The sequence below is a fragment of the Ochotona princeps genome, chromosome X, assembly GCF_030435755.1.
Source record: "Ochotona princeps isolate mOchPri1 chromosome X, mOchPri1.hap1, whole genome shotgun sequence".
In the NCBI taxonomy this organism is placed as follows: domain Eukaryota; kingdom Metazoa; phylum Chordata; class Mammalia; order Lagomorpha; family Ochotonidae; genus Ochotona; species Ochotona princeps.
Window position 1 is genome coordinate 18,027,836 of NC_080865.1, and position 24,227 is coordinate 18,052,062.

Genomic DNA, 24,227 nt, shown 5'->3' on the forward strand with positions numbered 1-24,227 from the left:
AATCTGTGGCCTTAGGGTAAAAAATTCTATAAATATCTATCATGTCCAGTTGTTCTATTGTTTGTATGAGCTCTGTTGTTTCTTTGTTGAGTTTTTGTTTTGTTGATCTGTCTATTGTTGTTAGTGGGGTGTTAAGATCACCCACTATTATTGTGTGCATATCTATGTCTCCCCTTAAGTCCGTGAGTAATTGCTTCACGTAGCTAGGTGCATTTGAATTTGGTGCATATATGTTCACAATGGTAATTACTTCCTGATGGATCAGTCCCTTCACCAATATATAATGTCCTTCCCTGTCCTTTTTGATGTGTGTCAGATTGAAGTCCACATCATCTGAAATTAAGACAGCTACCCCAGCCTTTTTTTCTCATCCATTGGCATGAAATATCTGTTTCCAACCTTTCACTTTCAGCTTCTTCGAATCTCTTCTGGTTAGATGTGTCTCTTGTAGGCAACAGATACTTGGGTGCTGTTTGATAATCCATTCTGTTAATCTATGCCTTTTGATTGGTGAGTTCAGGCCATTTGTGTTAAGAGTTAAAATTGAGAGGTTGTGATTTTGCCCTGCCATACTTGTTTTTGTGGGTGTTGATATCTGTGTAATTGCCCTTCCTTGTGTGGACTTTAGTGGGGAGACCTTCCTGTTTGCCATCTCATCAAACTAAGAAGCTTCTGTACAGCTAGAGAAACAATCAACAAAGTAAAAAGGCAACCCACAGAATGGGAGAAGATCTTCGCACACAACATAGGTGATAGAGGGCTGATCTCCAGAATATACAAAGAGCTACAAAACAACCAAAATGTCAAAACAAACAAGCCACTCAAGAAATGGGCACGGGAAATGGGCAAACACTTCACAAAGGAACAAACCCAAATGGCAAATAAACATATGAAAAAATGCTCAAGTTCCCTGGCAATAAGGGAAATCCAAATTAAAACATCAATGAGGTACCACCTAACGCCAGTAAGACTGGCCCACATGAATAAAAGCACCAACAACACTTGTTGGCGAGGTTGCGGGGAAAAGGGATCCCTACTCCACTGCTGGTGGGGCTGCAGGCTGGTACAGCCTCTATGGAAATCAGTATGGAGAATATTCAAACAACTCAAATTCAACATACCGTATGATCCAGCAATAGCACTCCTAGGAATATATCCAGAACAATTGTTTTATGAGAAACCAACATGCACTCCTATGCTCAGAGCAGCACAATCAGTAATTGCAAAAACATGGAAGCAACCAAAATGCCCATCAACAGAGGATTGGATAAGAAAGCTATGGTTCATCTACTCCATGGAATACTACTCAGCTATTAAAAAAAACAAAATGCAGTTCTTTGTGGCCAAATGGGCCAAACTGGAAACCATAATGCTAAGGGAAATGAGCCAATCCCAAAAGGTTAAATACCACATGTTTGCCTTAATTTAAGATGATATGATGTTATGTATAACATGTTATGTTATGAATGTTATATGTTGTGTATAAACTAAAATTGAAGTGTAGGTGAGGTGGTCACAGAAGGTGGCTGGGAACTCGCATTTACTTTTAACATATTGGTTACTCATTACTATGTTAATTAATTCCATAATGATGTAAATTTTTGCTGATGGTATGTTGGAGCTTTCAATTGACTGGGATGATACTCTGCTGGCTCTGTCTTCAGACCAGAGAGGGTATACCTAAGAAGCTGTTGAACTTAACTGGACAATAAGATGCTGGACTCTATGTTTGGTATATGCTTGCAATGGGGGAATCTCAACTGAACTTGAGCTGTGGTTATGCAACAAGGTGGAGGAATCCACCATGGTGGGAGGGTTTGGGGAGGGGTGGGGAGAACCCAAGTACCTATGTAACTGTGTCACATGATACAATATAATTAATGAAGTAAAAATAATAAATAATTAAAAAAAATTAAACTGCATTTTATGTATTTAATGAACTTGTTATTTTCCATGTGTAAATGGCAAATTCAATACCTATTCTTATACTATTATTGCATTTTATATGTCATTAATACAGAGAACCCAGCCCTGTCTATTCTTTTGAGGAAGCTTCAGCAAGGTCTAAGCAGCGATTACCCTTTGCAATCATTATAAAATTTACTCACAGTTACTATAACTCTTCATACATTCTTTAATGGTCTAATAATTTGGGAACTGAAATTGTCTACATTCTGTCTCTTGCTGCTTTCAAGTTGTCTGGATCTGTTACTCTAGTAAGGAGGCACCTTTGCTAAAAGCAAAGGCCACAGTTGTTCTCACCTTTTCGTTGGTCAAGATGATAACACAGTAACGAAAATGCATATCGAAGGGAAGGAAGAAGAGCTCCAGATTTGAACTTCCTTTCACTTCCAGGTACATATTATGCATAGAGCAAAAGAATTCCTTGATGAAACTGGATCTAATTGCTACCAAAATATGACAGAGGACTTGCTTAGATATAATGCTATAGCTTCCATTCAAATAAAGTAGCTGATTCAGTTTAGTGAAGTCTAATATCAATAAAACTATGTTCAGAGGGCCAGTCTTATGGTGTAGTGGGTGAAGCTGCTACCTGCAGTACTGGAATCCTGTATGGTGCTGGTTCAGGTTCTAACTACTCTATTTCTGATCCAGCTCCCTGCTAATGCATCTGGAAAAGCAGCAGAAGATGGCCCAAGTACTTGGGTTCCTGCACCCATGTGGGAGGACTTGGAAGAAGCTCCTGGCTCCTGGCTTTGGCCCAACCTAGCCCTGGCAGTTGTAGCCATTTGAGGAGTAAACCAGTGGACGAAAGTTCTCAGTCTCTCCCACTCTGTCAGCAATTACACCTTTAAAACAAATAAATCTTTAAAAAGTTCAAAGCCACTCACAACCAGATTAGAAGGTGACACATTTGTGATTTCACAACTTGATATAAAATGATGCATAATTAGGACATACTTAATCAGAAAAACTTCATTTCATTCCATAGGGAACCTCATTCATGTTGAAAATGAATCACTATATACAGCAAAGGAGTTACTCATGTGTCTCCAATATTTTGTGGATTTCAGTATTGCTCATATGGAGTACACACAGCAGAGTATATGACTTGAACTGGCAATGAAGGCCTGTTTTATATCTGCAAACATGTTCATATTTTTCTTTTTGGTCGTTCTGAAACAAGGCCATCTATTCTTTGACATGGCCTTGAATATGGTGTTATGGTAGCTAGTTTTAGTGACCTGATATCAAAGAGTATTGTGGGATTCAGTAGAAGTGAAGTAATGTGCTTTTGGACACTAGATCAAAAAATACAACACAACTTCCACTTAATTATCTTCTTTGAATCATTTGCCTTTAGAGCAAGGCTGCCATCCCATAAAGAAGCCTGGGACTCATGGAAGGGTCCTGTGTAGGTGACCAGGTCAACAACCTCAGTTAAGGACCCCTCTAGAAGACAGTATTAATCATCAGACATGTGAGTGCAGAAGCCATTGAGATGATGTGAGCTCCTGTATCCAATCAGACTGCAACTGCTTTAGAGATCCTATGCTGCATGAAATCACCCCAGAAGTGTGTGAAATAAGCATCATTATCGATTTTTGTTGCTTTATGCCACTACTTTGGGATGATTTGTTCTGCTGCCATGGGGGAACCAGGGTCTTTCTGTACTCACTTTCCTATCCATTCTATTAATCTTTCATAGAATACTGCATTAAAAAGAAAATCTGTATTTTCACTTGCAGTGCTAAGCTTGTGACACTTGTCACCTGAATAAATTAGGAGAAATATCTTAAGAGACAAGTTAGAGAACGTGACACCTGAGCCTCTGTTCTGCCAGCAATCCTCAGGCTTGCCATTCAATCTGATGTGATTATCACTTGTTGAATGTCTCATTTCCTTTCATGCTTTGCATATACACATCAGATATCAGAACAAACAAAAACCTTCCATTTGAGGTACTTACATGTCTTTAAGCAATTCGGGGCATTGGGACAGCCCTTAGCTGTTTCACACTCACTGTCATTTACTCCAGAACTATCAAGAGAAAGTAGGAAAACAGCATCAAAAATGATGGAAGAACTCAAAAACAATTCTATCTCAATTAGAGTCCTAAAAATTATGACTACCTGCAATATGATTTGCAAACATCATAGGTATATTTTGAATATCTTTTAATGTCATATCATTTTAGAGATTCAAAAATTTAGGAAAACACTAAAAATAACCATCATATTTCTACAATGTTTTCAAAATAATTGGTAAAAAAAATGATTTCTTTTCACTTTCAAATGCTATGAAGAATTACACATTTGATGACAATGACCATAACGCAGAAACACAAAGAGTATGTGGCAGTCAGATTTCTGAAAATGAATTAACTGAGCTTAGCTTGAAGTAACTGCTTTCCTTGAAAAGCTCCAGGTTTTCCTGTTCCTCTAAAGTATTCATGATTACTTTGCACAACAAGCTGTCAATTAATATGTAAGCTTATAAATATTGATTGTCTGCTCCCCCTTCCCCCCCTTCCCCCGGAGAATACAGAAACTCCATGCCTACTCACTTGGGCATCTGCCTCAATTTGATGCTGTAAAAATATGAACTATCTATAAGTTATTTTAAACACTCCCATTTTTTCTCTGCTTGATTTTTATAAACAACACTGTTTCTTTATTTCACCCCATTAATGAGGTCATTTGCCTCTCAAATTTATTTTTTTGCAATTATCCTATGCTTTAATTCTGCTCACAGGCATTCTTAGTAGCAGCTCAGAAAACGTTTTTGAAAGTATTGAACGTGTAATATTTTATATAACTTGAGCATTTGATAGACACTTTAAGGCTGCTATAAACATCAAAGACAGATATTTTAGCATTTATCAAGGATATAATAAACAGAGTAGAAAAGATTACAAAGAATATTTATTATTATTTATATTATATTTATTATTATATATTTGTTATTTCTCCATATTTCTTCAACAATTGGATAATGAGGTCTGGATAAAATACTTAATAAATATCCACAGGTAATCTTTAAAGCATTTGGTTCAATTCTTCAAATAACAAGTCATTTAATCATTTCTGTCATAGTGCACAGTAAAGCTGATAAATTTGTAGATCACATCATTTTTATTTTTCTTATTTTGTGGAACAAGTGCAAAAGTGTCTTTTTGAAGAAACCAAACAGTTGCTTCATCCCGCTCAGGACGACTTTAATCCAGAAAAAAAGAATTACCTATTTTCTTATAGCAAATACAAATAGAACCTATAGATTAGTATTACCTCTTCGACAAAACTAATGACTAATATAATTATTACAGACATCAGAAAGTAATTTGACAAAATAATTTTATTTGGAAAAATTCTGATGAATGTTTCTAAAAACTGAATGCCAAACTCAACTTATTCACAAAATCTGATTCATGGATATTCCAAAGTCAGATAAGGAAGGAAGTTAATTTTATTATTGTTTAGCTACTTCTTATGCAGTTTTCCTAGAAGTGCATAGATTAATATTGAAGCTACTATAAGCATGTTGAAGCTCTTCATTTTATGGAAGAAACTGCATCAAATATGCTACAATAATATAAAATACTTTGGAATAGGTAATAATGTATTTCCTGGCAATCTAGTAGTGGGTCAGTGTCAGGAAGTTAAACCTACTTTTGAGGTATAAAGAGATGACATTCCTTTAACTCTAAAGCAGTGCTGTGAGACTCCTTTTAAGGTAAAATGAATGAAATGTCACTGAATTGGAATAAATACTCTTTGGAGTGACTGACATATTATTCAAAAAGGTGGAAAGGTCTTTATCATAGCTTTCATGAAGTTATTACAAGGCAAAGTTATGTCTGAGCCAAAGAACAAAATAATAGGTTCAAGCCTCGTTTTTATGCATAGTGGGGAAATACATCAAAAGATCAAGTTTTCGATACATTCTCTCCTTTATTGTGTTCATGAGTTGCTTAAAGAAGGGCCCAATGAACATGTTGAGAATAAAGCTTGCTAGTTCTTAAAACGTAATTTTTATTTGAAAGACGGGGAGACAAAATAAGAGAAATGTAGAGCATGATTTCTCATCTTCTGGTTCACTCCCCCATGGTCAGCAACATTGGGGCTTGTGCCAGGCCACAGCTAGGAGCAAGAACTTAATTTGGTTTTCCCACATGCAGGGAGAGACTCAATTATTTTAATCATCACCTACTGCTTTACAGCATGCAAGTTTGCAGAAAGCTGTAATCAGAAGCTGAAACAGGACTTGAGCCAAATCACTATGATACTAGACATGAGCATTCCAAGTGACCTCTTAACCACTGTGCCAAACACCCAACCCTACTTTCTGCTTTTGACACCACTGGGGAGTTGAGAAGTGCTAAAACCATGGACCCTGACCTGAGGCCCAAGACCAAGTGAATCTAAATTTTAGTGGGGGAAAAGGCCATCTTGATTTCTATGAACTTTTATAGTAAATTAAGTCAAATCATAACAGCAGTAGCTGTATCTTGATCACTAAATAGACATCTCTATAGCACAATTCAGCCCTTGAACATATTTTTAGACATTATTTCCACTGATCACTACCTCTAAAGCATAACAGGTATTAGTTCTACCGCAAGCTCATATCCAATGTGTTCTTGTAAATGTTTTATTACATTAAATACATTTTTATAATTTATTAGAATATTAATTTCCTGTGTTTTTAAATAATAACCTCCAATGCAACTGTATTGCGAGATGGAGGATCTCAATGTATAATTAAGAATGAGTGAGGTTATAATAGTGGGATCCTGATTCTATGGGATTAGCATTGTCATCAGAAGAAAAACTAGCCAGAGCTCTTCCTCTCTTTCCTCTTGTGTCCATAGGAAGAAAAGGTCGTGTGAGCGCACAAGGAGATAGTGGTCCTATCAAAACTAGGACGAAGCCTCAGAATGAAACCTACATTGTGGTATTTGATGGCAGACTTCCTAGCCTTCAAAACAGTGAGAAATACACTTCTATTGTTTAAGTCACGCAGTCTATGATACTGTATTATAACAATGTGAGCAAACTGTGCACTGTTTAATACTTGCTTCTTATTTAATGAATTTAGAAAATATCATTACATGAAGTACAATAGGCTTCATGAAATCTTAAAATGGTCTGACAAACATTTTAAAGTTAAAAACCTGTAATTTAAAGATTGTGAGGATCACTAATTCAATGGTCTTCAATTCAGTCTGTTTTCCTTAGAGATTTTCTGCTGCTATAGAATAAAAGTTTATGCTCCCTCCCCTAAATTCCAACGTTGAAATTTAACCCCCAAAGTGATGGGGTTAGGAGGTGGGAGGAGCTTTGAGGTGATTAGATTAGATCCAGAGGGTGGGTCCTCACGAATTGAAGTAGTGTCCCTGAAAAGGAGACCACGAAGAGTTTTCTTGTCCCATTCTGCCCTGAAAAGGAAACCACAAAGAGTTTTCTTGTCCCATTCTGCCATGTAAAAATATAGTGAAAAATCCATGAATAAAGACGTGGGCTTTAACCAGACAAGTTATCTGTTCATTCCTTGGACTTGGAACTTTCCATCTTCTACAATCATGAACAATATTTACTGATGATTTAAGCTATCCACTCTATATTTTTGCTACAGCAGTCCTAATAAACTAATATACTCATATAACTATTCCTAATTATTCAGTTTAATGGAAATAAATATTTAAATCCTGCTTCTATTGGAACCAATTTGTTAAGGTTTAACATGAGTCAAGACCCAGAAAAAAAACACATACTGTGAGGTCTTCATTCTTTTGGGTGGCTCTTGGGAATTCATTATTTGTGAGTTCTCAAAGGAAGGCAATAAATATAGCAGATGTATAAATCGTTAAACATTTGTTTTTCCTTTATGGACTTTTCTGTTTTTCATTTTCATTAATATAAAGTAAATAGATTTCACGTACTTCGTAGGTTCAATTCTAAGTAGACAATCACACTTTCCTTTTACCGTGCCTTGTTCAAGGCCATGCACCTCTTGCTCACCCCACAGCTCCTATGTTTACATCTGTGCCTTGTGTTTCCCCTTGTCTGTCTGCCTATTGCCTCTGAAATTGCATTTTCCAACGCTCCTTTTTCTTATGGGAAAATTCTTTAGGCTATGGATTCCAACATTTTACTCATTTCAGATCCTAATTCTTTAGGCTCTGGATTTCAAAATCTTACTCATTTAGGATCCAAAGTTGCAGACAACAAGGGAAAACAAAGCAGTATAAAGCAAGCATGGAAAACATTATAAGCACCTTAGAATTTTTTCTTATATGGGCCTGCTGTGATAGCCTAGTAGCTAGAGTCCATGCCTTACATGTGCCAGTCTCTCATGGCCGCCGGTTCATGTCCTGGCTGCTCCACTTCCTTTCCAGCTCCTTGCTTGTGGCCTGGGAAAACAGTTGAGGGGGCCCAAAGTATTGGGACCTTGTGCCTCCCATGGCTGATCCGAGGGAATCTTCTGGCTTCGCTCAGTGTTGTGGCTGATTGGGGAGTGGGCCAGCAGATGGAGCATCTTTGTCTCTGTCTCTCCTTCTCTCTGTAGATCTGACTTTCCAATGTAATCATTCTTTAAAAAAATAATTTTCCTTATACATCTTCTCCTAATGAAATTTTCTGTAATATCTAAATAATGACATTCCTAAGCAATTACACCACAGAGCACTATACATATGCAATTTAACAGTCAATGCTCTGCCATAAAAACGATTTCCACTGATACAGATTTCCATTTCCTCCTCTACTTGAAGGCTGCCTTCTTAATGGCCACATGTCTAATTTATCCCATGTTTCTCCAGAACAGAGAAAAGTGTTTGAAGTGCTACTTAGAAACTCTCTAATGCCTGAATAACTCAATATCACTTGAAGAAAACCATAAAGTCATATCACCAAAAGAAACAATTGAAAAAGTACTCGTTTCTGAGCACAGTTGCTCTGCAGATCAATTTGAAGTGTGGCTAAAATCAATTTCCTGTGCTGATCCTTGTCTGATAATCCCATTGGATTTGATTATAATATGAATTTCTTTAATGCTCTTGTTATGCTCAAAGGTCATGTTTCCATGAAGTAAAATGTGTGAGGAATATAAAGTTTCATAATCCTTGCAGTTATGAAAATGTCTTTTTATACATATCTCTAGATTAAATAGCAGTTTATATATAGGACATTTTTGATTTTTCAAGTATGAGATTCCATTTTTTATGTCAAGTGAAAGACAATTCCAGCATTTTACTCATTTAAGAAGTAAATTATTATTTGAGGAGAAATTAACTATAAAGTGAACCCGAGAAGGCGTATCAGTTTAGGCTATGCCATTATATAGTCATAGCCCATGTCTTAGTAGATTAGCATATGAGTTTCTTTCCTATTGTAATACATGTTTGGCTTTTTTTAGTTGAGAGAGAGAGAGAGAGAGAGAGAGAGAGAGAGAGAGAGAAAGATTGATTATCTGCTGGTTTACACCCCAAATGGTTGAAATAGCTAGAGCTGAGCCAAGTTGAAGCCAGCAGCCAGGAATTCTATCCCCATCTCCCAGATGGGTAGCAGGGATCCTAGTACTTGGGCCATCTTCTGTTGACTTCGTAGATATAACTGAAGGAAGCTGAATCAGAAATGGGGAGGCTGGAATTCAAACCACCACTCTAGTATGAAATGCTGGCTTCACAGACAGCAAAGTAATATGAGGTGCCACAAAACCAGCCTCAGAAGTCTTATTTCTTGCCCACACTACATGCCCAACCTTAGATAGAAAGTACATTCAGATCCTTGGCGAAAGAGCCTTTATTCCTTATGTTTCTATAAAATTATGGCAAGAGAAAGGACCATGAAAATCTCCTCATCAATTCTTAAAGCTACCTCTTAGAAATAACATACAGTACTTTTCCTCACATGCTATCAGCTGAATGCAAATGCATGGACAAAAAGAAGAAAAATGAAACATCCGTTAAACACCTCTAACGAACTCCAGTTAGTGAGATTGGTGCAGTGGCTCAACAGGTAAATCTTCTAGTGCTGGCATCTCATATGGAGGCCAGTTGTGATTCTGGCTGCTCCACTTCCGATCCAGTTCCCTTCTGATCCTATCCTCCCTGGGAAAAGAGCAGAGAATGGCCCAAGTTTTGGAGCTTCTACACCCACATGGGAGACCCAGAGGAAACTCCTGGCACCTGACTTCAGATGGGGTTAGCACCAGCTGGTGTGGTAATTTGGGGGGGGGGTGAACCAGAGGATGGAGGATCTGTCTCTCTCCTTCTCTCTCTGTGAATCTACCTTTCCAATAAAAATAAATAAATTTTTAAATTAAAAAATCCAGTTAATATACAGAAATTTCTGTCAGCTTTTTCTTGTTCTCATGTATTATCCTGCTGATTAAATCTGGTGATCAGACTAGAGTTTTAGTACTGTAATACTTACTATATGACAGATGATATTAAAGAATCACAAAACTATTATGCCAGATTCATTCTGGTTTTGTGATTTAAAATGCATATTTTTAAAGTTTCTCTATGTATCTGGAACTTTGTTCAAGAAATAATTTAAGGAGAGTTTTAAGACAAGTATGATGTATAGCCTTACTGAATATTATTTTATTAAGACAGGTTTACAAATTAAAAGTTATACTTATACTAATAAAGCCAGACAGATAAAACATTAGGTTACTTTGTATTATTTGGATATAAATGCTTTCCTGCATTCCATTGTCATAGAGACCAACTAAACCTGACTTGGCACATTTACCGGTTTTCATTTATTTTTAGTTGCTTTTGTTTTGTCACATGAAATCTTGATAAAAGAACTAGGGAAGTATAATTTTTTTTAAAGATTTATTCATTTTATTACAGCCAGATATACAGAGAGGAGGAGAGACAGAGAGGAAGATCTTCCGTCCGATGTTTCACTCCCCAAGTGAGCCGCAACGGGCCGGTGCGCACCCATCCGAAGCCGGGAACCTGGAACCTCTTCCGGGTCTCCCACGCAGGTGCAGTGTCCCAAAGCATTGGACCGTCCTCAACTGCCTTCCCAGGCCACAAGCAGGGAGCTTGATGGGAAGTGGAGCTGCCGGGATTAGAACCGGCGCCCATATGGGATCCCAGGGCTTTCAAGGCGAGGACTTTAGCCGCTAGGCCACGCCGCCGGGCCCGGGAAGTATAATATTTTTAAATAAAATAGGAGAGACTACATGGAAAAGAATCATCTACAATGGGACTACTGGAGACAACATTTCTTAAGCTGTACTTGATGCTGAATTGGTAATTATTTTGGATTAGTACTTGCAAGGTTTCATTTTCGATTAAAATTAAACGTGAAATTCTTTTATACTTGTTCATTCCTTTTTGATTGGGGAAGCATATCATTAAAATGATATTTGTAATTGTAGCTTTGGAATCCTTGTATTCAATAATTCTAGAATTTTGAATCTAATTATAACAAAGACCTATATAATTTTCTTTCTGCCTAAATTTCTTTAACCTTGGGAATAGATTTTTAAAATATTTCATTTTAAAGAACTACTCTATCATTTAAAGTAGATAAAAAATACAGAACAGTCTAAATTTTAAAAATTGTTTCTATCGTCAGAAAGAAATCAAGATTCCTTTACAAACTACAGAGCTCATAAAGTAGATTAAGTAAAATGGAATCATTATTCCACTTCATTTCATATTTGCAAATTTTCCTACTTGCTAAAATATATTTTTAGCCCTCATATTAATACTTGTGTCACTTCTACAATGTTCAAGGACATGTGAAGAGAGGCAACAGTTCTAGCCACTGATTGTTCCAGTTCCCAGCTGAGACCAAATTCTGGGTTTGAGGCCCTGCTCTAGCACCTGTTGGTCATCACACAGTTTTGCATCTTGCTTGGTTTTTTTTGTGTGTGTGAAATAAAAAAAATTCAATCTTCCAGGATCAGTTGTCTTAGGATTTACAATTATAATCTATATCATCAGACAGATTTATCCAAGGAGCAATAGTTCATTGCTCACTAATTGGGTGTTTGTCTCAATTTTATGGAATATGATTACCATTGATAATGAAAATCTCTTATATTTAATCAAGTATGTAGTTTGTCAATTTTTACTTACATGAATCTAGTAAAAGATAAACATTTGACTGCAAATTATTTCTTAGAACTATCCCTCTGAAACTCATGGAGCACAAAATATTTACCCGTAGCTGACAAACTGTCCAGATTCAGATAATTGTGATGGTTTACACAAAAACGTTGGGGATTCAACCAAAATGACACTGAAACAAATGAGGAAATAATTACTTTTAATTCCACCTCAACAAAGTTAAGATAGGCACAAAACAGTTTTTTACTTCCTCTCCATCATTTGTAAAACACAATTTGAATAAAAATAAATAGCTAAAATATCCATGTGTTCTTATTCTATAACTTAACACATATGCATGATAGAAAGAAGGGAAAGATCTGGGATGAACATGTGTGATATCTAATATTCTTTTATATGTGAAGGCAACATTGAATTATTATTGCAAGAAAATATCAAAATAAATAACTGCCCAAATTCTGTTCTACAAACATAGAGGAAATCACGCATGGATCTTAAGGCATACCCAGAGTCATAAACATTTCATAATTTCTCACCTTATTTCCAAAGAAGGTATTCCTTTTAGGAGTGTTCATGAGATGTAAGTAGCTAATCAGTGCATTCATAATTGTGCTGTCTTCTGGGCTCACACAGTAATTCAGTCCTCACAATGTGATAATGTTCATGCAAAAAACTTAGAGGTATGTGATGATGTATGGGAAAATGTGAAAGTGAGTATGTTATTTGCTCTGCCTTAGGCTGCCTACATTGTAGGAGGATGCTGGTGCAAAAACGGTACTCTAGGAGTAGGTGAATGATATCATCATGAAAAGTGTTCTCAACAACGCATAATTCTACCTTCAGAGAACAGTATAATGTTCCATAATGTTGTTAACAGATTATCCAAACTCGGTTTATTGAAATAAACTATTTGTTTCATGAGAGTTATTGAGTCCCACCATACTAATTTTACAATAAAAAACGAACCAGTGTTTTACACCTACTACGTTATTTCATTCTTGATAAAATACACATACACAAGCATATGCAGGACAGCATACACTGAACAGAATACAATACTTTATTTTCTCCTAATATTTGAATACTGCATCAAATATGACTCCTGTGTTTTAGATCGATTTTTCTGATTAACAGATTTGATATCTTTGTTTCAGATTGATAATCTGCTTTTTAATGTAAGAATTTTTTGAGGATATTTAAGCGCTAAAAATTTTAACAAACAAAATTAACTGTACTAACATGCAAATCAAGTACTTTGTGACAAACATGGCAATCTGGCAATCTTCTAGATTCATTCGTATCATTACAAAGTTACAATTAGACAAACGTATAAAATATGTTTTCTTCAGACAATGATTTAAAATTAAATAAGTTATTGTGATTTAAAATTCATATAAAATTAAGAAACAGAAAACCCTTCTAATTGCTCTTCTTTTTTTTATGAACCCAAGGTGAATCAGTGGGAAATTTATTTTACTAATAACTTGTTCTGATTATAAACAGTCATAAGAATACTGTAATTTGACAAAAACATTAAAAGACAAAGACAATATAATATCAGGTTTTTCATTTGCTGAATATATACAGTTTTGATTTAAAATAATATCCTATACACTGCCTAAAAAGTGACTTCTGAATTATAATTAATGCATTTTCTATAACATATACACAAATATTAATTGTAAAAGTGAAATACTAACTACCTAACAAAATGAAAAAATTATTTCATAACTGCTCTTTCTGTAAGTGATTCTCACATTTCAATGTACATATCAACAACCTAGACAATTGGTCAAAATATGCATTTCTGAGGTGCCATTTGCCTGAATTTTGACTCAGTAAGTCTTGAACGGGGTTCCAGAAGACTCCATTTAAATCAAGTCCTCCATATGCTTTGATACAGTTTGTCCACAGTTTGCTAACCTGGGACATTGTTCTAATACTAATATACAAACACATCCTTTGGAGATGGTCCTGTATTGAAATTCCAATTTAATTAGATTGGAGTGGGTCTAAGATTCCATTTTTCGGACAAGTTCTCCAGTATTGTTGAATCCAAGATCATGCATTAAAAAACAAGACCGCTAGACTGTTAAATGATACAGGTTCCCCTTCTCCAAGGCTCCCATTTGGTCAGTTAACCTTTTGGCAAGAATAGTTCAATGATTTCTCATCATTCCCCCAATCTACATAGCTGAGAAAATCCAGTTGAAAAAGGCCAAGGGGCTTCTTTTCTCTATACAGCACCCACATCTGTGACATGCTGTAATATGGGTCCCTGCTGATAGCAGTGGAACCCCAATTTCCCTTGCCCCACTTTTCAGGGTTGTGATTCTATATTGGGAGAAGGCAGACAAGAAATCCTGTATATCCCACTTGGTACTCTGAAACTAAACTGGGGTTTTACTCAGAAACAAACAAAAAAGTGCAACATTGTCCCTAGTGCTAGCTCCAAATCGACACATCAGCCATTTTACCCTGAGAGTGAATCAGGCCATAAAAAGAGAAAACTCCAGGGCCCGGCGGCATGGCCTAGCGGCTAAAGTCCTCGCCTTGAAAGCCCTGGGATCCCATATGGGCGCCGGTTCTAATCCCGGCAGCTCCACTTCCCATCCAGCTCCCTGCTTGTGGCCTGGGAAAGCAGTTGAGGATGGTTCAATGCTTTGGGACCCTGCACCCACGTGGGAGACCCGGAAGAGGTTCCAGGTTCCCGGCTTCGGATGGGTGCGCACCGGCCCGTTGCGGCTCACTTGGGGAGTGAATCATCGGATGGAAGATCTTCCTCTCTGTCTCTCCTCCTGTCTGTATATCCGGCTTTCCAATAACAATAAAAATCTTTAAAAAAAAAAAAATGTTAAAAAAAAGAGAAAACTCCAAATCTATTTCTGAAGGAACTGATTTCATTTTCAACAGCTCTGGAAGGAGTTCAAGCCATAATGTACTCTCAAAAATAGTACAGGTCCTACTGAAAGACAGCTGGGGGATTGGGAGACTGAATGAAGAGGCAAGTGAAACATAGACCCAACAGTTGTAGAAAATAAGGACAAGAGACTATTAGGGAGGAGTCTTCTCGGAGTCAGAACAAATCTCAAACACTGACTTAGAGAAAATGTTATTCCAAAAGACTGTGAATTTAATGAGATTAGTCTGAACATCAATTTATGCCCCTCAGGACATTGGGATTAATGGAATTTGGTAGCTGAATATAGTCAGAAAAGGATTAAGTCTAAGGGAGCCCTGTCAAAACCAGTCATCCCAGGGTGACTTTGGGTATAGTAAGTGTTATGGTTTCTGACAAGCAGAACATAGATATCACTGAAATAACACAACCAGTCAGCAAGCAGTTAGGATAATAAATAACATTATCAGGCTCTGGGTGTATGAAATTAGTACCCAGAGTTCCAATATTACTATATATTACCATATATACATTTCCAGTTGAAGACACAGAAAGAACAGTTATTACAAGTCAAGAAAATAAGCCTCAAGAAGAAACCAAACCTGTCAATACCTTGAATTGGGACTCCTAAGGTCCCAAAACTGTAGAACATTTTCTGTTTTACGACATTTAGTCTGTGATATTTTGCTTTGATAACACTAATAAACTCATCCACTTGCCTTAACTTTCTCAGTTTTATCAAAATCATATAAACAATATAAAATATCAACAATAGCAATTACTGTCAGGTTCTACCATTACTAACATGTATGACACAATACCACAAAAAGACAGAAAAGCTTTATAATAATTATATAAGAACAATACTTTGTGAATCTCATTGGAGTTAACTTAGAATATATGTGCAGCTAATTATGATAACTGAAAAATATTTATTTATATATTTGACAAAAAGAAAGGGACATGTAGAGAAACTTTGCCAAATGCCCTTAATATTAGGGCCTGTGGTCTCTCATATAGGTGGCAGGGACTCTTACTTAAGCCATCACTGCTGCCTCCCAGGGTCTGAATCATCAGGAAGATGAAGTCAGAGCCAGCACAGATATTTCTTAGGCCAAAAGCAGGGGAACTAGATCAGAAGTGGAGCAGCCAGGACACAAACCATTGCCTATATGGGATGCTGAGTGCCACAGGCCACCATTCAGTAACACAAGACTGTTAATAACTAGTTCTGATCATTTTTGTAAGTTTAACAATATAAACTAGGTAACTTGTAGATATACTGATTGCAATCTTAAACCCAAAATGCTCACAAGAACCAGGACAAGGCCAAACCAAAGTCAGAAGCCAGGAAAAGTTTGGGTTTCCCACATGAGAGACAGAGATCCAAGTACTTGAGTCATCACCTGCTACTTCCCACTGTGTCCATTATGTGAAGCTGGAAGCAGAAGTGGTGCTGGGACTCAACCCCAGGCACTCCATTAAGGGGTACCGGCATCTCAGGCAACATCTTAACAAATATGTGAGGCACCTGACCTGACCCCATTTTATTATGGTACTTCAAATTTCTAGAATAATAATATAATATCTATTATAATATGTAATAATAATATAATATAGTGCCCATTAAAAATATTGATTTACAAGTTCTAATAGTAGCTTCACATTTTGTAGTTTATTTGCCCATTGTTCAAATTTGAAAACCATGTATGTACAAGGAATGAAAGAAGAGACAAAATTCCCTAGTTAATAATCTTACCCCCTACTAAATCACACGATCCTCCATAAAAGTAACAGTTTTAACTCAATCTGAAATAATGCAAACAGGTTTATGAAAACATCACTATTTTTTGAGAAACATGTAACTATAGTATTCTTCCAATTCCTGACAGCAATATAAAACTAAATACATCATGCTTCTCTTTGAAGAACTGCAATAATTTGATTACTTTTAGGGACTACTTTAATACTAGATTCATAACACATGTTATGACTTTTTTGTTTCTTACATATGATATATACAGTAAAAAAGTCCTCAATAACAGACAGAAGTCACAAACTCAATAAGTTTCTAAATAAAATAATAGTTGTCTTATCAACAATCACTTAGATTATCCATTAGAAAATACCAAAACCCTAGGAAATGGTGATGAAAGGAAATTATACAACACTAAAATAAAATGTATATTTTTAATAAATGAAGATATGGTTGTGATTTGTAATGCTGGAGGAAACAGTTTCCAATTTAAATAGTGCAGTGTCTCCTTCAATATGTAAATTTCCAAGTTATTTTTCCATTGTACTATATAATCATTAGGAATTATATTATCTTTTTATTTCAAATTTGTGTTGTAGTTATCAAATGTCCAGACTGATACATGTACATTTATTATGCAACATTCACTCAATCACAATGCCTTAGGTAAAAATATAACTTTTGATCAAATCAATATTTCAGTTTTGGAGATTAATAGATGGAATACAACCAGAGAGAAAAGTGCTATTTGTAATCTTTAAATAAATAGAAATAACACTGTATTATCAAGCAGAAAGCATATAGATACCATGTATAAATATGATAAGATCAAGTAAATGTCCATGGAAAGCTAATTTAGTTTCATTATTTATAAGTTCTATTTTACCTGATTATGACCATAAGTTTGTAAGAATGTAAACATATGTTAATTTCTCCTCTAAATTAATTATGTTGAGCAGGTACAGAAAATTACATTTTTTCCAAGAGTGTAGACAGTTATTTGTAATGAACTTACACCAAATATTGACTTACTTGAAATAGCCTGCCACTTGAAAAGGGTTTTTGATTTTTATTGTTATTTCCTTCCACTGATAACATGGAGTTTGGCACTTTAAAATTTTCTAAAGTAAAAAGAAAATCTTATTGTATAATGGTAACACAAAACAAATATCCTTAATTTTGAAATTGAAACTTAAAACCACAAACTGTCAAATTTAATATTACTGTGATAATAAGATATCCCCTTTTCCACAACCATTATACTGTTGAAATTTAAGTAAGAAAGCATGTCTACAGTTCTGTGCTAGTAATTAAATTATTTATAAATAATAGTGTATCCCAAACTGTTTTTCCTCAAATTTGATTTTGATAGTGAACAAGTATGACTTTGCACTTTCAAATTTCTTTGGTACATATACCTTGTACACACAATATAAGGAAGAGGTAGGGGTGTGTATGCATGGATATCTGTTTGTAAGAGTGTGTGTGAGTGTGGCATGCCTGTGTTTGTAATAAGTGATGGCTGCCTTGACATTTTTATGACAATAAAAAGCAAAAAATATAAAATAAATCTTCAAATTACCCAAGGGAATTCTATGGAGGTAAGGTTTTTAGGAGCTCTGCATTTAGGGGGATGATCATATTCTTAGCTTGATTTATTTTTTCTCTTTTATTAACTAAACTATTTCCTGGTCAATTAAGAAGGAAGCAGAGTTGCGTGTGCTTCAGGTGTCAGCTTTTCAGCCCAGGGAACGACTTAGTAGCAGGCTGAAACCAACGACAGCTCTTAACCATATGTTGCAAAGCACTATATTTCTGAGAGTTTATTAGCGAGTTGGGAAATGTGAGTATTCATTATCCAGGAGGAAATCAAAAGACCACAATACCCATCTGATAGACAATGCCAGTCTGTTCATGTGAACCTCTTGACATTCTCCATACAGAACTCTCTACCACTCATCCTTCTTCAGAGTCATTCTATTTCCTATTCATCCTCTGCATACTTAAGTTTATAATCCATATGGTAATCTGGTATAATGAATTTGCCTTTCATTAGCATACCTCCATGGTGGAAAATAATATTTAAACATGATAACAGCTATAAAAATCCATCATAACAATGTCACAATAATTTTACAGAGATTTTAAAAATCTTTCTTCTGTATATTTTGAGATGTAAACACTTAGAACTCTGTTGAGAATATCTTTATCTTTCAATAACTGCCAGTAAAACATTGATTTTATAATGGATTTGACACTGAAGATATATTGATGAGTATTCCTATCAGAGAGGAAAGCAGTCTTTCTTGTTGCATGAACCATTAAAATTTTCAAGATTTATTTTTACTAGAAAGTTAGAGTCACAGAGAAAGAGAGGGTGAGAAAGAGGAAGCAATCTTCCATCTGCTGGATCACTCCCCAAATGACCGTTAAGTCCAGAGCTGGGCTGATCCGAAGCTGGGAACCAGAAGGTTCTTCCGGGTCTCCCATGTGGGTGCAGGATCCCAGGATCTTGGTCCATCTTACTCTGCTTCTCCACGCGATTAGCATTAAGTTGGATCAGAAGTGGAGAATCTGGAACTCAAAACAGTGCCCATATGGGATGCCAGCACTGCAGACGGGAAATCAGCCTGCCACACCACTATGCTAGCCCTGAACAATCAATTCTTAATCAAAATGAAAATGAAGACATAAGCTTAAGTTAAATCAGAAGCCTTGATTTAACAACAATGCAAAACGTGATCTCCTGGAACGAAAACTACCTGGCAATAAAATACGCAAGAACAGCCATGCTTATGACACTCTGAGAATAGAAGCAAAGACATATGAAATAGATAAAGTCTACTTACTAGGGCTCTGAAATGGCGGACTTGGCCTTTAAGAGCAAAAGCCATAGTAGGACCTCCTCTCGCATTCTTGGTTTTTGAAATCAGCAGTAGTGACGCCTCAGCAGGATGGAGGAAGCGACTGGTGAACTTCAGTGTGATGTTAGTTTGATTTCTTTTTAATAAAGGATAAAAGATGAAACATCTCATTAACAAAAGGAATCAACAGGGGCCTTTTTGTTAATAAATCATGTGCTTAGTGTCTATTCTTTACAATGTACATTCACTGTGACAACAAAATGAAAAAAAAAATGTAGGCACAAGAATTTTACCATCTAGTTACTGTTGTTAAGATATCTTGACCAGTCCATAAAATCCAAACTTTACTCCCACATGTAAACTGTAGTAAATAATATACCAAATATTAGATTTTCTGTGAGCCATAGGAAATTTCATGTATATTATGGATAAAATTCATAGTATATTCCTTGCTACCGTAGAGGCAAATTCTTGTTACATTGTGTGCTTCTGGTCACAAGAAAGAAAAAAAAACATGATAAAGACTAAGAATTTTTAAAATGAGCACTGCCCACCACTGCAGCTTGACAAGGCACAGAGTAAGCACTGCAGTCTCCTGCTGCTGCCTGCACATGGCATCGCCTCACTAGGGCAGCAGCAAGGCACAGCATGCTGCACTTTATGCTTGGTGACAAAGCTAATGGTGAGACCAATCTGGAAAGCTCCTAGTCCATTTTTCAGCAGCAGGGAATTGTAAAATCGGTGTGCATGTGACAGAACCACAGAGAACCACAGTTGCTTAGCAACATAAATGAGCCAAAATGGGCAGGTTTGCCAATGCAAGCATTTGCCCATACAGTTGGTATGACTGGGTCTTTGGTTAAAACACTGATGCACAGGGCAGCAAAAAAAAAAAAAAAAAAAAAAAAAAAAAAGGCAGTCATTTAAACAGCAGAAAAAAGAATGAAAAGAACTGATTTGTTATAGTACTACACAGGTGAAGCGATTACCACCCACAGTTTGAGAAGGAGCTGCTGACAAATATTGGCCCACTGCTAATGAGTGCCTAGGTGAATATAGCTTTACATGAGTAAGATTCACTTTCCCAGAACATTACATATCTACATTTGAAGCAATTTGGAAACCAAAGGTGCTCATTATGGTGGAGGCTGACCGACTGGTGATTGATGGATGTAAGAAACATACGAGAATCAAGTTCTAATAGATTGTGTTTCTGGACTGATGAAGAGGTATACCACAGAACGGAGAGAGTATGATAATTTGATTAATGATTTGAGAATTGTTCCAACCTCCACATTTCTACAAGATTTCACATAAGAATTTCTCAGGATTCCTAACCTCTACATGAAAGTACTGAATATTTAACCTGGGGAATGTGTCAATTTGACAGGTATTCCGTTGCTCTATGCAGGACACCTGTGTTGTCCAGTGGAGTTCCCAAAGGAGATAATTTGGGTCCTGGGTCCCTTCTGACTTGGAATTGTGGGTGCTATAGCCTGTGTGGAAAAAAGATAAACCCTGATTGTAACTATCCCCTTAGCATGTGTGCTGCATGCTGAATTTCTGGCCTCTACATGTGATGCATGACAATAAAACATGTCATGCAATTGACTGCGAATTGCTTTAAATTTGATTTTAAACGTTATTTTAATTTTAAAAAAGCAATTAGAATATGTGTATTTTGAAGAAGTAAGCTGTTTTTGTTTTTGAAAGTCAATCTAAAGATTCAAAATGCATTGCTCCCCATGCGATTTTTGTTGCTTTTTATATCTATGTGAAATTTTTAACCTTGATTCTGGTACACTTTGAATTTGGATGTTTACAAGAATGAACAGTGTAGTTCTGTTTTGGAGGAATGTTGCTGATGGCATTTCCTTGCCCCTCAATTGACTCATTTATAGTTAAAAAATGAACATCAGTTTCTCAACTAAAATTGTAAGAGAAAAAAAAAAACACCTGAAATCATGGTTGAAAATAAAATTCAAACATGAAAACCAAACAATGGTGCATAAGTGGCATACATGTTATTTGAGAGAAATTTTAAATTTAAAAAAGGAATGAAGAAAAAAAAGTGTCCATTTCCCTTCATCTTTAACTTTGTAGTATAACATATAGTACAATAATAGAGAAAATGGGTTTAGAAGATATTCCATGCTCATCGGCAGGCAAATGACTGCACAATTCCACCCTGGCGACCCCGCGTGACTCCACACCGCCACACAGACGTTACTGCATCTGAGCAAGTCTCCACAGAAAGCACCTTGATTTATTTTCCCACAACATGTGAGCAAGAGACTCAGGAAGAGCTGCTACAAAGCAATTGTCACCTGCCTCCCTCTGCACCCCAAGAGTCTGCCACCAGCCAGTTTCTCGCTGTCTGATCAGGTACCAGGCTGGCTACTTCATTTTCTGTCTCTCTCTTTCTCCCCCTCCACATTCACATCAATAAAAAGTAAATAAAGAACTAACACATAGAAATGTTTTGAAAGTCATTTTGTGTGGAATATTTACAGCTCGCATGTAGCAACACCAGGAGTTACTTTCATTGTCATGTGTTTTACAAATCTCATTTTTTCAAAAGGACAATGGTGAGAAGACGCTCACGGGTTCCAATTAATTTTAAAATTGGGAATATTTGGGGTCTGGCGAGGTAGCCTAGTAGCTAAAGTTCTCGCCTTGCACGTGCCAGGATCCCATATAGGCGCCGGTGCTAATCCCGGTGGATCTGCTTCCCAGCCAGCTCCCTGCTTGTGGCCTGGGAAAGCAGTCAAGCTTGACCCAAAGCCTTGGGACCCTGCACCCGTGTGGGAGACCCAGAAGAGTGTCCGGGCTCCTGGCTTCAGATCAGTGCAGTTCCGGCCATTGCAGCTGCTTGGGGAGTGAATCATCAGACAGAAGATATTTCTCTCTGTCTCTCCTCCTCTCTGTATACCTGACTTTCAAATAAAAATAAAATAAATCTTTTAAAAAAAGAATTGGAAATATTTGATCTTACATTCTAGGCACGTAGGCTCAAATGCTCTGTTAGAGTATCTGTGAGTGATTTGCGATTTTAAGATTTTTAGGTAATCTTAAAGTTATTAGATAGTCATTCATTCAATATTTATAGATAATTCACAACTATTAGGTTTCTGAGATCAATGGTGAAGCCCTACTCTTCCTGAATAAAATGACAGTAGTGCTGAACCTGAGAGAGCAAGGAGGCTAGTAGTACAAGATGTACTTGAAAGTTAACTCTGAAATTACAGTGACTGTCACAAAAGTTACAGAAAGTATACTTTAGACCAATTCAAATGGGTAATCTACATTCTAATGTTGATGGGAAGCTATTGGAATATTTGAAAAGAACAGTAATATCTGAAATTACACTAAAAATAGTTGTCATAGTAATACAGAGGATGGGTTGCCTATTGTGGCGGTCTAGTACAATAATGTCAAGATAAATCAGGGTGGAAGAAATATGCAAGGGGAAAATATAACAATATTAAGACACAAATACGTAAGGAACTGAGTTCCCAAGGAAGTTAATGAAAAAGAAATATTCAGGGTGGAAAAAGCCAAAAAAAAAAAAAAAAGAAAAAGCTGCAAATGTTAATTTGGGGCGAGTATTTTGACACAGAAGATTAGACCACCATTTGATTTTCCCATTCTATACATGAGTGTCTAGGACAGTGTCCACTTCTGCTTCTGATCCAGCAGCCAGCTAATGCATCTGGGAAGCAGCAGATGGGCTTCTGCCACTCATAACGGAGGGGCTGGATCAAGTTCGTGACTTCTGGCTTTGGTCTGGGCCAGTACTGGCTGCCGTGGACTCTTGAGAAAGTGAACCTGTAGAAAATCAGTGTCTCTCCCTCCCTCTCTGTCACTCTTTCTAATAATAAATAATAATCTTTTTAAAAATGATCATAACCTACATTATATTCATCTGATGAATTATGCAATGGTCCTCTACTTCTATAAAATACAGTCCATAATAAAGCATTCTTCTTTTATTAAAAAGTGCATATTATTATTTCATTTTAAATTTAGAGAAACACAAATAGAGAGATCATTTATCTGCTGATTCACTTATCAAATGCCTATAGTGATCAAGCCTAGACCAGTCTAAAGCCAGGATTCGGGGATTCAATTTGAGTCTCCCTAATAGGCAGCAAGAATTCCAGTCCTTGAATCATTACCTCCTGCCTCCCCGGCTGTGCAATAGCTGGGACTCAAGTATGGGTATTCCAGTATCGGATATGGTTATCACAAGTGGCATCATTACCAGCAGGAAAAAGCCTGCCAACAACTTATCCTTTTTATGAGGTTTCAGGACCAGGGAGATTTCGGCTATTCTTTTATAAACACATAATTATTTTTCTTAACATTTGTACTCAAGAATGTGACTAACAGTTCTTTCTGAATTTATTAGAAACTGCAGAATTAAGTATGTGAACCATGTATATATCCTAGCTCCTAGTCATGAATTTCATAATTAGATGGTTCACCTTTATTTTTTCACCTCCTATTTTCTTTTTGCTCCAGCTGAGGTACTCATTAAAAAAAATCAGTATTATATATACCTTGTAAGCCACCATCAATTGATTTTTGAAATAGATGGAAAATAAATTTATAATACAACAGTGTCAGTGAACATATGGCCCATTGAGG

General features: G+C 36.4%; 1 protein-coding gene and 1 pseudogene across 1 annotated transcript in view; one reads left to right on the forward strand and one right to left on the reverse strand.

The window, feature by feature from the left end:
• CFAP47 (cilia and flagella associated protein 47) overlaps positions 1-24,227 on the reverse strand; it is a 206,610-nt gene that overhangs the window by 88,609 nt on the left and 93,774 nt on the right. The window contains exons 38-42 of the mRNA XM_058658984.1: positions 19,563-19,713; positions 17,746-17,834; positions 12,153-12,230; positions 3,932-4,002; positions 2,263-2,408 (exon numbers count right to left, since the gene is read on the reverse strand). Coding sequence (XP_058514967.1) covers positions 2,263-2,408; positions 3,932-4,002; positions 12,153-12,230; positions 17,746-17,834; positions 19,563-19,713 — 535 coding nt within the window. The remainder of the gene's footprint in view (positions 1-2,262; positions 2,409-3,931; positions 4,003-12,152; positions 12,231-17,745; positions 17,835-19,562; positions 19,714-24,227) is intronic.
• On the forward strand, positions 20,378-21,099 carry LOC118760577 (spermine synthase-like; annotated as a pseudogene).